We start from the raw sequence: 14,558 nt of genomic DNA on the forward strand, positions 1-14,558 counted from the left end.
CAAGTTTTGTGTGGAGAGCTAAAGTTTTTAGTGAAAAAGACATACAGTATGACTTAAGCACCTTGTGCCCAGTCCCACCTTCCCAGTTCAGGAAACAAGCCAATTATGCAAATTGTTTCCAGCCCTAATGGCTACAAACTCAGCCCCTAAAAAGTCTCTGCTTTAGAGGCTTTTGTCATACCTTCAGAAATACTGCTCTAAATGTGTGACAATACCTTTTTGAGAGGTGTTAAGTCCCAAGAATACATTACCATTAGATAATCTGTTAATTAAATCATAACTACAACTTTTCTATCAGAGTTGTGAGTTGCAAAACTTATTTTTCCTCCTCTCCAGCTTTTCTTGGATAACAGCAATTCAGGGAATTATTTGGTTTTCCTGCCCATGTGCAAGCAGCCAATAATTACTTCTTTTACATAGGTTACTGTACTTTGCAGCTTTCATGAACGAACGAACTTCAACATGGATTTCAAAAATCAAAACATTAAAAATATAAAGCAAGGCAGAAAACAGGCCATAAAACAAGAAACAAAATGCTGCCAGATGAGTTAATTAAGTTTATTTTTATTCCCTCGTAGCTCCCAGAAATTTGCAGTAACAAACCAATTATTTAGAAGGCAACGAAAACATGACAAATATAACACTAAGTACATGATAAGTCTCATTAATGTGTTTAAAACACATTTGAGAACGTAGTGAATACACATTTTCATTGTGTATATTACCTTTCACGATAATAGTTAACAAATTAATTTAAACTAGAACAGAAGAATTTTGTATGCCATTTTCTCCAGAATATTCAAATGTAAAGTTTTTATAACCTTATCCCATTTATGTAAGGCCTTCTAAGAGAAGCCAAGTGACCTGTGTATGACCAGCATTTCAGCTAAATCAGCTTTCACTCTCTAGTACCAAAAGTCATCTGTAGAATGTACTTCCACTTGAACCTAAAAGCTGAATGCTTCCTTATTTAATTATTTTTAAAGGTTTTTCAACACTTCTAGCATCTGATACATTCTATATTCTTTCACTTTACAGCATAATGTATAACTGTAAGCAGAAACATAACCTCCCACATCTGTGCTCTTGGGAGGAGTAAGCTGCACCAGAAGTTTATTTCCACCTACTGCACTCCCTGGACAAATTAAAATCCTCATGTTCTCCAGAGCAGCTGCCAGAGGGGATCAACACTACAGGAACAATAACATGAATGGACATGGAAGTTAACAGGCATGTAGGTATCTCATATCAGCTGTCATGACTTAAGTGGGAATTCTGTGTAGTCTTTGAGTTTGTGACCAACTATCAAACAACTTTTATACTCATCACATTGGCCATGTTCCTCTCCACAGTTTGAAAAGGGAAGAGCAGCTCATTTTCAGTGTAACAGACTAAAATTTATTTAGGCTTTTAAGTAGGAGACATTTACGTAGGGAAAAACAACCCAAAGCATTAGAATAACATCTCTCTTATAGCATAAACCATGGAAGGCATTGAATTCCAACTGCAAAAGAATTGTATTACTTTTGTATAAAGATAGATTTGTATAAATTGCTCCTAAGCACTACTACAAATATCAGCCAAGACACTGCCACCTTACTTTCCCAGAAATTTCAATTGTCACTATTTTGGGGAGCAAAAGGTTAGCTCATGTCTTACCACAGAGCTAAAGAAATGAAATAAAAGTAAAAGAAATTAAATAAATAAATCTATAGTTTTGGCAATTCTATTCAGAGTAAGTCCTTCCAAAAAAAGGACTGCAGAAGCTTCCATCTTTTTTTTAATGGAAAACAAAGCCATGCTTGCAAAACTTTTATTATTAAGGATAATACCTATCTGATATTTTATTTCAGATGCCAACTTCCAAAACACAGATTTCAAGGTGCAGATTTAATCACACGGATTTTGTCATTGTCCTGTTTCAAAAATAGCATGGAAAACCTCCATAAGCAGCCCAAGTTTGTCTGCCAAAAATCACGTGTTTACAGCATCGTCTCTTGGCACATTCTGACTGGAATATTATAATGTCTGTCATCTTCAGTTATGAGAATTACCACAGGCCACTCCTCCTCTGGGTCATTGGGGTAAAGAGTGATGAATTCATCGGTGCCATATTTATATAGTCGGTACACTTGGATGGTATACTGCAGAGCATAAGCAAGAAGAAACATTTCCACCTACATTGGGAAAAAGCAAATACATGTGTAAAATTCAACATACCTTCCACAAGATTTTTCTTATAAAAATATTAAACTAATATCTATCAGACATAATTTTTCAAAGAAAAATATTATGAAGTGAGAAGGCATCTCTGGTTCAGTATTTCCATCATACACCTCTCTGATACCACACATTTAACAAGAAACTCTTCAGACCCACAATGGCATAGCAGGAAAATAATCCTAAAGAGAAAATAGTTTACACAGAGTGTCCCACTTCCCTACTGCTGCAAGCAGGTAGGAAAGACATTCTCTTGTGTCAGTGTTCATCCTATTAAGGCACTTAAAACCAGAGAAGAGCAGGTTTCAAGCAATGATTCTTTCACTCTTACAGGGTACTTTGAACTTTTCAGCCAAATAAAAAGTAAATGGAAAGCTCTTACAAAGTCTGTTGTCAGGAGAAGGAATTCAGAAAAAGAAGCTGTAAAAACCTTCCACCTTGTCTACTACAGTGGCAAGCATATCCTGTTCTAAGTAACAGTTTACAAAGAATCTTACTGAAATACACAAATCTAGTCAGCACAAAAATGGGCAACATAACTTTTTGACTAAACTGAGCAGCAAAAAAGTCACCAATGACTCACCAATTTTCACAGAAACATCAACTGTCTCATTTATACTGCAGTTGTCAGATTTTTAAGACAAAAACCAAAACCAAAACATGATACTTCCATGTTTCTAGAATCTACAATTAAGTAGTGAATTTAAGTTCAATATCCCACTTGTAATGAATCCAATGAGATTTTCTAAAATGGATGTTTCTAAAATCTTTTAGATTATTCTGACATTTTGGCCTGGGGCTTTTTTGTAATATGTGTACCATTTATGCCATGTATAAAACAGTAATTGCCATTAGCTTACCAGAATTCACCAAGCATATGTACTACACATGGTCTTCTCTTCACAATTTGAGTACTAGCTTTTATCATAGTATTTCTTAAAAAGTTAACAAGTAAGAGATTAATATAACCATTCTATTAATAGAAACCCCTCTTTCCAAAGAATGCTCCCTGTCAGCTACCAGACAAAACCCAGTGTTTCAGAGGAAAGTCTTTACAGGCTCACTACAAGCAAACAGTTCTAATATATTTTTCCCAACAAAAGATCAGACAGCACAACACACCACTTAGCCAGCCCAACAAAAGCTGGGTGAAACCACTTGAAACTAACACCTCCAAACCAGGAAAACAACACTTCAAGAACAATCTCTGCTTACTTGTTCAAGGCCTCCACTGCGACCAATATGATTCAAGTGATTATGCATTAGCTGACAAGGGTTGCTGGATGTATCCCGTGCAAACAGGAGCCAGGAGAAGACAGGCACTCTCCTTCCATTCTTATCAGCGTTGTATAATTCGATGGCAGTGTTAAGCATCAAAAATTTCAGTGCTTCATAGAGACTATACTCCTCTTCTTCATTTCTAAACAGTTTATCACAAGCTTCTTGTTTCTCAGTGGGATTCTTTATTTCACTTATATTCTTCCACTAAAAAGAAACAACAAAGCCATCACCCTATGAGAGCTGCAAAAAGCCATTTGTAAGTTGTCAGATGCTCAGCACAGGCACTCAGAATTTAACTTATGAAGGGCTTTGTGCCTTTACAAAAACAATCAAAAATATTTTCACAACTGTACCTCTATCAAGGTCAGGCTGAGCTAGTCTGATTTTGCTTAAATTGATCCTTAAGGAAAGCAAAAGGAGGGGATGCTGGAAATTGTTGTAGGTGACAGAACAAATATTGTCATGGGACAATAAGCATTAAGGTAATAACCTTTTTGTTTCCTGCACCATAAATCTTACATACTTCATCTTATTTACATTTCTGTTACTCAGAATGCGTGTTTCATTCCAACCCTCAAACTGCTGAATGCAGTATTCAAAATACTCTTAAAAGCCTTCACAAAAAGAGAATTTGCATTCACAGTAAGAGTTTTTCAGTAGGTTCCAGAGTTTCAAGAGGGAGAAAGCATAGGGCTAAGGAATATAGTATGAACACTTAAGGGCACAATCATGTTCCTATGACCTAGAATTAAAGTGCACAAAAAGTGAACAAAAACTACTCCTTTGAAATTACTTCAGTATTGTTCTGTATTTTTATATCCATAACCTCGTCCAGATAGGAAAAGGATTTGTCCATAGTATACATCTTTCCTTCAAATAAATACAAGAAATAATAGAGGCAAAAAGCTACTCTGTCAATTTCATAATTGAAATATGTCTAATTAATAGTTTTCTGCAGAGCTGCATGCAAATTAATTCCAGTTGTAATTAATTACAACTACTATTGTAAGTAGTGGAAGACCAGACACCTCTCACATATCTGAATATATATTCTCTAATAGTTTCTTTTGCAGTATACATACAGAAAATGGACTTTCACTACTGAAAGCATCCTTATGCTAAATTCACCACATTCAAAAATCATTGTCACTTTTCAATATTTGCAAGTGATCAAAAACATACAAATACTTTTGCAACCTTTTTCCTTAGAAGTGTTAAATACTCCTTTATTTCATCACTTATTTCTCCCATCTTCTTGCCAGGTTTCTGTTTCAGCTGCCACTGCTTGATCCAGTCATACTTGCTCAGCAAGTTTTCAGGAAGCTGGAAATTGAGAGAAGAAAAGGGAGCTTAAGTCAAAAGTCTAGAAAGGAAAAGCCAACCTGCCTTTTTTTTTTTAACATTTTGAACATGAGGCACCTTAAAAAGATGCCTCATCTGTCCTTCTGAACAGATGTCACAGTAAGATGACCATAACCAAACACAACTGTCTATTTATAATATTTGCTGGGTAACAGTCAGAATGCTGGTCTATTACTATTTGCAGATCTAACAAACACATAAGCACTGGAAAAATTAAACACCAAGTTACTCATTACTTCTTTTTTGTTTGTTGTTTTATTTTGTTTTGAGGGCTTGTTTTGTTTTAATTAAAACACTCCTCCACCAGCAGGTAGATGACAGTGACTGTGTTTCATAGTGTTCCTGAACCAACAGAAGAGAAGGTGAGATCCATTCAGATAATCCAGAAGTCTTGGTGGACTGCAAACTACTTTGTTCAGAACACACAAATTGCATTTCCTTTTCAGGAAGCACAATTCAAACACTCTATGACAGGTTTTTTATTAAAGAGCAAAACAACCTGGGAATCAGCTGATCCATCAGATCATGTTTTAGCCTCAGAATTGCCTCTTTTACTGCTCATGTGCTACACACCTGTTCAGTTCAGAGCCTTTACACTTCCCCTTAAGGACATCCTGGCAGCTGCATGTTCAGTTTTGTACCCTAACCTATTAACCCATCTTACCACTAGAACCGGAAGAGCAACTTGCGTCGCACAATGGTTTAAATACTTGGCTAGAGCAGCACTTATGCCATCAGCCACTGCCAGCCAATTTTCAGTTTATTAGGACTCCAAACTAGTAATATGTTCTCTTTAGTGGCAACCAAGTACGTGTCAGAGAGACACAGACCTTCCCACCCCAGCCTGGCATCCTATGCTAAAGGGACACAGAACTAAGTAATGAAAAATTATATGCCAGCAACTTCTACAACTAGAAATGTGCATGTAATCACCACTTAAAATTAAAAACAAGAAAAAAAAAAAGGGTTATATTTGTACTGCCAGCTGTCACCATACGCATTTCTCTTATGTGCCTTCTGCTTTGATGCATAAGAATTTATCATTTCAGTCAGCTTGTTTTGTATGTGTACACCTTGTTCAAAAAAATGTTGATTATCATATGACATTTTCCTCTATGAATCAGTAGCAAAAAAAAAAAAAAAAGAGATGAACATCATTGAAAACTTCAAAGTACATAATTTTAAAAAAGTTTGCATGCTCTTTAAAGGAGCACTGGGGAACTATGTTCTTTAGTCTGATAAAGAGGAAATGGTTGAGAGCTGAAAGAACGTGTTTTTTACAAAAAGGAAACAATTTTGCAATGCACTTGCAGTAAAACACTTCATAGAACTATTTTTATCAGTAATTACAAAAATATAATCACTAGACTTTTACTCAACAATGATAGTAGCCAGAATGAGAAATTTTCAGATTTCCTCTAAAGTTATACAGAAAGGTAGTAAAGAGCAGTGTGATTCTACCTGGATTGCTATCCTGCACACAGAGTCTGCATCAGACATTCCCCATTTAAGTTCCCAGCAGCATAATGACAACTGGAACCTTACTCAAGTGGCTCACTTTTGTATAGGCAGCTCCTTACATGTTTTTCCATGTTCACCAATACCATCAAATAGACTTTGATGACACAAAAAAATTTATGAAATATTCTTCTTCCACTTGTAGGAAGATACCTTGCTTTTCTTATACATCAGTGCTCCACAAGAACTGTTCTTAATGTCATGTTGGAGTTATGCTTATTTTAAGCAACACTTAAGACACACAGTCTGCAAAGCCTACGGCATCCAATTTGTTATTCCACTTTCTACAGAAACCATATATGGCACACAAGAATAGATATTATAATTTTGAAAAGCTGGGGGTTTCTCAAATGTTAGAATAAATTGTCTGTATTTTTTGTTATTGCCAGCTGTCTTGTGGAAAACCTCTGACTGCCACATAATATATAGTAAGAAGAAACCAAGAGGGCAATATGAAGACAGACAAGTCACATTACAGTCAAGACTACAGTAACATTGATATGCATTATAAACTGGAAACCAAGGGCACCTGGACTCAATTCCAAGTTGAAAGAATCACTGTGCACAAACAACAATCTTGAACACTACAACTTTTCAGTTCAGAGGATATTGAAAAGTGAGCTTATATGTACTGCCTAACAGAGAACTGAAGTAATAAAATTATCAAATAGGTTAGACCACATATTAGTCTACTGTCAGAAGATCCGCTTGACACGTACCATAGTAAAATCCTCACTCTGTAGCCACCTTGGCAACTGGGTAGCTTGGCTTAATGCCTGGAAAAGAGTTGCTCTGAAAGCACAATAGTTATCGCCTCGTATTCTCCTTATAGATGCAAACTTCTGAGCAACTGCTTCATACCCCTAGAAAAACATGAAACCCAAAGAACATGAAACCATTAATAAAACATTTTAACAGCACACTCTGGTAACATGAGAGATATTGGAATATTATCATCTAAATACTAATGCTATTTTCAAAATAAAAATAAAAAAGGCAGCTTGACCCACTACCCCTTTCAGAAGTTCAAATGCTTTTATGTCACAAATTATGCCTTGAAAAAAACAACAAACTGAACAAAACAAATAGATAATTGGTTGAGGTATTTGTTCAAAGCCAGAACATAAACACCATTGAAATATGGGTAGCTAACTCACTTAGATTTCCAAAATATATCACATATATACACAAGGCTACACATCACATAAGAAGAATCGTAATTTCTTCTTAAAAGAAATTTCAGCAATAGTTAATGCAACTTACCCAATGCATGTCACATATTTCTGCCTCAGGGAAAGTTTGTGTTTACACTGAAATATCTTGACACTTGCCTCAGCACATTTGTTCCCTCCCTGCTGTTCCCATACACAGTTGTAGCAGAAGGCACAATGTTGAAATGCAGCTTCTGCAGCTCAGCAGGGGCCAATGCCCCCTGTGTCTGTATTTCTCACAGTAATTTCTTCAGGGTGACATGTGGAGTTTCTGATTTTTGTGACTTGGTTTTTATATTTACTCATACATATTGTTAAATTTTTGAGCAACAAAACAACTTTATTTTCTACCATTCTAGCTCAAGATTAATATAAGAAAATTACTTCAGAAACTGGGAAAAAAACCTCAGGAAATGTTTAAGAAAACCCACGCAACTCACCAATTTCAGTTATCTGCCTTCCACCCAAAAAACTGGTAATCTGCTCTGCACTTCAACAGTCGACAAAATTAGCATTTTATGGCCTTAAACAAAATATAAAACTTCAACTGAAAACAGTAACAAAGGACAGTATTAATCAAATCCCTAAACTATCAGCAAGTAGCCTTACTAAAAACATATTTGGAATGAGCACAAAAAAAAGCATCTGTTGGTTGTCAACCACTTTTAAAACCTCACTATGTAAAAGACTTCTTCTGCACTTCCTGTCTTAAAAGACAGACCCCATAGGAAATCATGTAGCAAACACACAAACAGAAACAAAGAGCCTAATGAAATTCAACAAAAATAGAACTGCTACCTTTCTCATTGTTTTTGCTACTGGTGTATTTCCTCTCCATTCCTTTCTGCAATATTCCATGATGTCCATTTCAGGTGAAACACTTGGTTTATATACTGTCAAAATAGAATATGCAACATTAAACGGCAAACAGAACAAGGCAGAAAGCACATCAAATTTATAAATACACTATCACTTTAAAATAACATCCGTGCCAAACGAAACTGGCAGCACAACCTGTAGCTACTAAGTAATTATTACTATGGCAGGGGATAAAATCAGTTTGCTCTGAAAATTATGCATGAAGAAAAGTAATGATGTAGTTCAACAAGACAAAGAACACTCTGCTCCTCTCTTCTGCAAAAATTATTTGGCAAAGAAGAGAAGTTAGTACTCTTCATTTTCTTAGCAAGTAGAAGAATATTTGTCAGAAGTTTCTCTTCTTCATACAGCAGCCAGACTATCAGGGAGAAAGATGAGAGATCTTTCAGAGTAAGTCAGTAACAGTAATAGGTAATAGAAAGAAGAGATAGTTTTTGCCTTGAAATCCCAACAGCCTTCATCCGAAAACCAGACGATACTGAGGTTATCAAGGTATCCCAACAACAGATGCTGCTATGATGACTATGACCAATTTTCAAGCACAGCACTCGTAACATAGACTATATGACTGCTTTCCAAAGAATTCACATTCACTCGTAAAGAAACTACAAAAACACAGGGAATGATATACTAAGAACAATTAATTTTACAGAGAATTGATGTTTTTGTGAAATAAACTGTACAATGTACTCAGTCACAAGTAACTGCTATAGTACACAGACATCTGTGCACAAAAGCCCCTGGAAGAGAAGGTGTCAAGACATCACACATCAGTGACTTGCAATATCATATCTGAAACTTTACACAAAGTTTGATTGTACCTGATGAGTTTGTTTCACAAAGTAGTATTTTCTCTCTCTCTATTTCTTCTTCATCACGATACAAGTCCTCCTCACTGCAATAAAAATCAACACATGCTTCATGTAACAGCACAAATCTTACTCTCTTTTTCAACCTTTTCCCTGTTTACAACTCAGGAAAGTATTTATGTCTTTCTACCATTTTTTTCCAACTCAATTTGCTTTCCATCTTACACATTTTTAAAGAACCAGCACTAACTTTCAAAAAAGAGAAAAGTTTAAAAAACCCTCTCAACTGCTCCCCTCCTGTATCTATGACACTAGGTCGGTAATAAATCATTGCCTGAATTTCTCCTCCCTGGCTGAATGGATACTACAGTCCCTATGTATTTTTAAATTTGACAGTATAAATTTTCAAAAGACACAAGCCAACATGTCTATTTGCAGCATATATGAATAATGCAACTTATACGTGCAAATAAGAACACATTACCCAACAGGACTTTCATCTACATGCTACTGGGACTGACCAATCTGCCCAGTATGGAGCAGAACACATGACAGAATACAGTGAAAAGTAGTCAACTACCTTCATCTAGTTTGAATGTTACTAACTGAAAGGAGAATTTCTGCCATGAACCAAACTGCAGCTTACAGCTAGCTGAAATCCAGAGAAACATTTCTTCCTCAAATAACATGGGCTTTTTGGCCAAGGTACATTGTCATAAGAGTCAAATACCTGCATCTGAGCCCATGTACAACATTCTGAAGTCAAGTTATGACCATGAGGGAGGAAATTATGCCCTACAAGAATACTGTTCTCATGCATAGGCTAGCATCTGCAGCTTGGATGTGAACATTACTGTTGAGAATGGAGGTCCATTCAAAATGTTCAAAAAACTGACTGCAAATTGCACTTTCCAATCCTGAGAGGCATCTGTCATATAATTGCATCTAGCAAATAAACTTCTAAAGAGTAATCACAGCTCCACAATTAAAATACTTTAAAAAATATATGTCTCCAAACATATTAGTGTAATTTAAGCTTAACACCAAAAGAAGTTTATATTGTAAGTCTGTTTTTTGAAGAAAGTATATAGGCAGAAAAAGGCTGCAAGGCTATTATTTACTGCCCACTACTACTAGTAGCTTCCAAACTATTCCTTAAGAACACCCCAAATCCAAACCACAGTCTGCCTGCAAAAGACTAGGAAGAAATTAAGGCAGTGACCCTGCCACATCTTACGTCCCTAAAACAGGACAATCAATTAGGAAGACTGTGAGAAAGAGTTTAATGTAGCCAGATGGTAATTGGATTGCTTTAATTAAACTTGAAAGGATAGACCACTAAACGATGGCTCTGTATTTCTTTTTCTTTATATCCAAATCAGCTTACTCCAACCATCTGCATATATCTCCCTTGAAACAAAAAAATCTTTAATATGGAGAGCAATGTAGGTTAATACTAGGAAACTCATCTACCATGCTGTCATATAACACTAGTTTAGTTTTTACTCAAGTGCTCAAGTAGCTGCTTGAAATCTCATTTTTAACAACATTAAATAACTATTAATTAAAAGAGAAACAATAGATGTAGCAGGTATTACACATAGTACTATCTGGTGAGAAGAAAAATGATAGAAATAATAGTTTCTATCACATTCATAAGCCCATATTCATTTTACAGTATGACACTGGACAAAGCCTAATTTCTCAGCAGAGTTTGAAGTCCATTAAGGTTTGTGAAGACTTTGAAGAATACTTAATAACCTTGAAAATGCTATGAAAAAGCCCACACAGCTCAGTATCTGACAGCAGCGATCTCAAGCTTAGCTTATCTATAAGGCAAGTATTTAAAATATAAAGTGACAACCTTCCCCTCTGAGCATGAAGAAACCTGCTGCTAACAAGGGATCCTGCAGGGGTGTCAGGGCAGGGGAATTGTTCCTTTGCAATACAGCCTTGAATACATTCAGCATAAGATGCAGAAAAAGTGCTCAAACTGACTAAGCTAATGAGATTACTCAACAAAGAGGAAGTTTGGCTTAAAGGAAACAGTGTCATGTCCCTTCCGCAGATGTTATTAAACCACCTTCTTTCTGGGAGTTGAAAAAACATACTGAGAATGTGACGAATTAACATCCAGAGTAAACAAGGTACTACACTTCAAGAGAGCTGTTTTGAAATCCAGGTAGCCAAGAGATGCAATCCATCTGCACAGGCACTATCATTCCAGAGATGAAAACACATCATCACAATGTTGTAACAGAGCAACTGTTAAGTAATTCTGTGGAAACAAGAATGTGGAAACAAAAGCCCTTCCCCATTCATGTTCACAGAAATATGTGACAAATATAATGAAAATAAAGTAAGAGGTGGAAAAGAATGATTAAATGAAAACATGCACACACAAAAGAAAAAAAAAAAAAACAGTGCAAAAAGTTACAAGTAAATACCTGAATTGTTGAACTAGTTAATCAGATTTTGCTGAACCAAAGATACCAAGGGAAAAAAATCAGAAATACACCTTCATGAACTGCAAGTACTCTCCCTTTCTATAGGAGAACTTAATTAAAAAAAAAATAAACCCTTACCTCTCGTCAGATGACTCCACTGCTGAATGATTACTAGACACAGGTACATATAGTTCACAGTTTCTAGATGCCTCCTGATCCATCACAAGACATTTAATCATATCTGTCTTCTCAGGTCTCCCACTACCTCTGTATACATAGTCTTGTCTTATTTCCAATGTAGTTTGCTCTTTCTGGTCTCCAGCTGCATTTGAGGAGCCAAGTTCCTCAGAAGCAACACCAACTTCATTTTTATGCTTCATCAGCTGTGTGGGAACACTCTCTTTTTTCTCTTCTGCACCTGCAGAAAGGCTGGTTGGTTCTGTCATCTGCCCTCGGAGATTATCCTGGCTTTGAAGAATGGAGAAATATATGAAGAGTTTCCATCCCAGAACAAAAGCACATGTTTTAGGAAAATGACAATATTTTAAGAGTGATGCTATAGTCTGAGGATTCAGAGAGCACATAAGTCATTAAAAAATAGGAAGAAAATCCTGAACATTTTGGTAAAATACGACAGCACCCAAGCTATTTTCTAACACATTCCCTTGACCATCACTTCTTACCAAGGCTAAGCTGTGCCAGTTCCTCAAACACAACCTGCACTAGAATTAGGGCCTGGATTAAACACCTGCTATCCTTGAGGTGCATTATCACCTAAAACTCCGAGGATTAACAGAAATTCTAAAGAAACAAGTTTCAGTCCTTGCAAGAAAAGAATTTTTACAATCTCACCTGGTGCTCTATGAAACATCCATTGCACCAGGACCACTGCTTAGTCCAAAAATTTCCAATCTTAGTGTCTTCCACTATGATGCCCAAGGTATCAAGACAGAACGTCTACAATCCATTCCAGCAAGCTCCCCAAAGGTTTAGGAGGTGCTCATATAGTAAATTTTCAGGAATATTTATCTTAAATTGACACATAATCCTCCTCAGAAGTTATGGGTTGCTTGGCAGTTGTCACGTTCATGTTCTAGACAATTAGTGGCTACCCAGGCTGGTCTCCTCAGAGCTCACAGAATTAACATCTACGCTATAAACCTTACAACTGCAGAACACATTTCTGTAAATCTTTGCTTACAAATGCTACAGCCCTTTGGCACTCAAGCCCTACTGTGTACCAAGCTGTCCAACAGCACAGAGCTCAGGACCAGAGTTCAGAGAAGTACGGAATGGCCTGGGCTGGAAGGGGCTTTAAAGGTCACCTAGTTCCAACCCCCTGCTGTGGGCACAGACACCTTCCACTAAACCAGGTAGCTCAGAGCTTTATCCAGCTTGGCTTTGAACACTTTCTGGGATGGAGTATTCACAACTTCTCCGGCAACCTTGTTCCAGTGTCTCACCACTTTCACAATAAAGAATATCTTCCTAATATCGAATCCAAACCTAGTCTCTTTCAGCTGGAACCATTCCGCCTTGTCCTGTCACTAGGTGTGCTTGTAAAAAGTTCCTCTCCATTTTTCTTGCAGGTTTCCCTTCAGGCACTGGAAGGCCACAACTAAATCACCCCAAAGCCTTCTCTTTTCCAGTCTGAACAGCCCCAGTTGTCCCAGCACTTCATCAAAGGAGATGTGCTCCATCCCCCTAGTCAACTTCGCGGCCCTACTAGGGTCTCGCTCCAACAGGTCCCTGTCCTTGCTGCGCTCACGTCCCCAGAGCTGATGCAGCACTGCAGCTGGGCTCTCACCAGAGCGGAGCAGAGGGGGCAGAACCCCCTTCCTAGGGACTGCTCGTCCCGGTTTCTCTCGTCCCCGCTCCTCAGGGCAGGACGCCGCAGCGCTCGGCCACCCGTGCCCGCCGAGGGAGGCCTCACCTTTCCGCCGCGCTCTGTCCCGCCCGGCACCGCTCCGCGCCGCCGCCCGCAGCCGGCACCGCCGGGCCGGGCCCGAGGGGAGGGCAAGGAGCTCGGCCCGGCCGCCGCCGCTCGCCGCTCATGCCGGCGGAGCCTCGGGCACGGCCGGCAGCGTCAGCTGCAGAGCCAGCTCCAGTGCCAGCTCCGGCGGCAGTGTCAGCTCCAGTGGCAGTGACAGCTCCGGCAGCACTCGCAGCCCCGGCACCGCCACTGCCCGAGCGCTCGCCCGGCTCAGCGCGGCCCCGCAGCCGCTTCCGCCGGAAAGGGCGGCCCTGCTGCCCCTCAGCGGGACACGGCAACCGGGCACAGAGTGAGCGGGATGTAAAAGCACTTATGTGAAATTCCCCAAGGTGGAAGACACCAATAAGTTGTCGAAAACAGAGGAGAGGGCGGAAATAAGAGTTGTATTCCGGCTGGCACACGCTCCGTGTAACAGGAAGTGCTGTGAGGATGCAAAGTGTGTGTGTATGTGGAGCTCGTGTGGACCTTGCCAGAGGCTGGGAGGCTCTCTGCCGGGAGCACAAAAGTGCATCAGCAAATTCTGGTACACCTTGATGGAACTCCAGGCAGGAGAGAAACGCGCACGGAGACTAAATGAGAAGGCTTTGAAAAATTACATGCTGCTGAAACATACCTAATAATTAAAAAAAAAAAAAAAAACAAAAAAAACAAACCAGTAAAAAGTCGCAAATTTGTAGAATCTGTACTGTGACAGAAAAAGTCCATTGCAGTTCGGGTTGAGGGGTTTTCACCTTGAAATTCGGTCGGAAAAGAAGTATTTTTCTTTCTGCAATTTCCCTCATCAGAATGTGCTTTCTCTGCGTATGACAAGTGATGCTGAGACTGGAGGAAAATAACT

At 38.4% G+C, this 14,558-nt stretch overlaps 1 protein-coding gene across 1 annotated transcript; it reads right to left on the reverse strand.

The window, feature by feature from the left end:
• Positions 1 to 544: 544 nt before the first annotated feature.
• On the reverse strand, positions 545 to 14,289 carry OTULIN (OTU deubiquitinase with linear linkage specificity). Its single transcript, XM_085052125.1, has 8 exons — positions 13,661 to 14,289; positions 11,866 to 12,195; positions 9,293 to 9,366; positions 8,391 to 8,485; positions 7,101 to 7,244; positions 4,699 to 4,824; positions 3,436 to 3,705; positions 545 to 2,177 (listed from the first exon to the last, which is right to left on the reverse strand). Exons 1-8 carry the CDS (start codon positions 13,780 to 13,782, stop codon positions 1,983 to 1,985), a joined length of 1,356 nt encoding a protein of 451 aa, XP_084908251.1. The 5' UTR covers positions 13,783 to 14,289; the 3' UTR covers positions 545 to 1,982.
• Positions 14,290 to 14,558: the final 269 nt, after the last annotated feature.

The sequence above is a fragment of the Lichenostomus cassidix genome, chromosome 2 (assembly GCF_008360975.1).
Source record: "Lichenostomus cassidix isolate B80296 chromosome 2, HeHo_3.0, whole genome shotgun sequence".
Taxonomy (NCBI): Eukaryota; Metazoa; Chordata; class Aves; order Passeriformes; family Meliphagidae; genus Lichenostomus; species Lichenostomus cassidix.

Excerpts from the sequence above, each read along its gene's own strand:
- OTULIN (XM_085052125.1), bottom strand. The coding sequence starts at position 13,782 with ATGAGCGGCGAGCGGCGGCGGCCGGGCCGAGCTCCTTGCCCTCCCCTC. Across the intron at positions 12,196-13,660 it reads GGACAGAGCGCGGCGGAAAG|CCAGGATAATCTCCGAGGGC; the intron begins GTGAGGCCTCCC and ends CATTCTTCAAAG. Across the intron at positions 9,367-11,865 it reads GTGGAGTCATCTGACGAGAG|TGAGGAGGACTTGTATCGTG; the intron begins GTAAGGGTTTAT and ends TTTTTATTGCAG.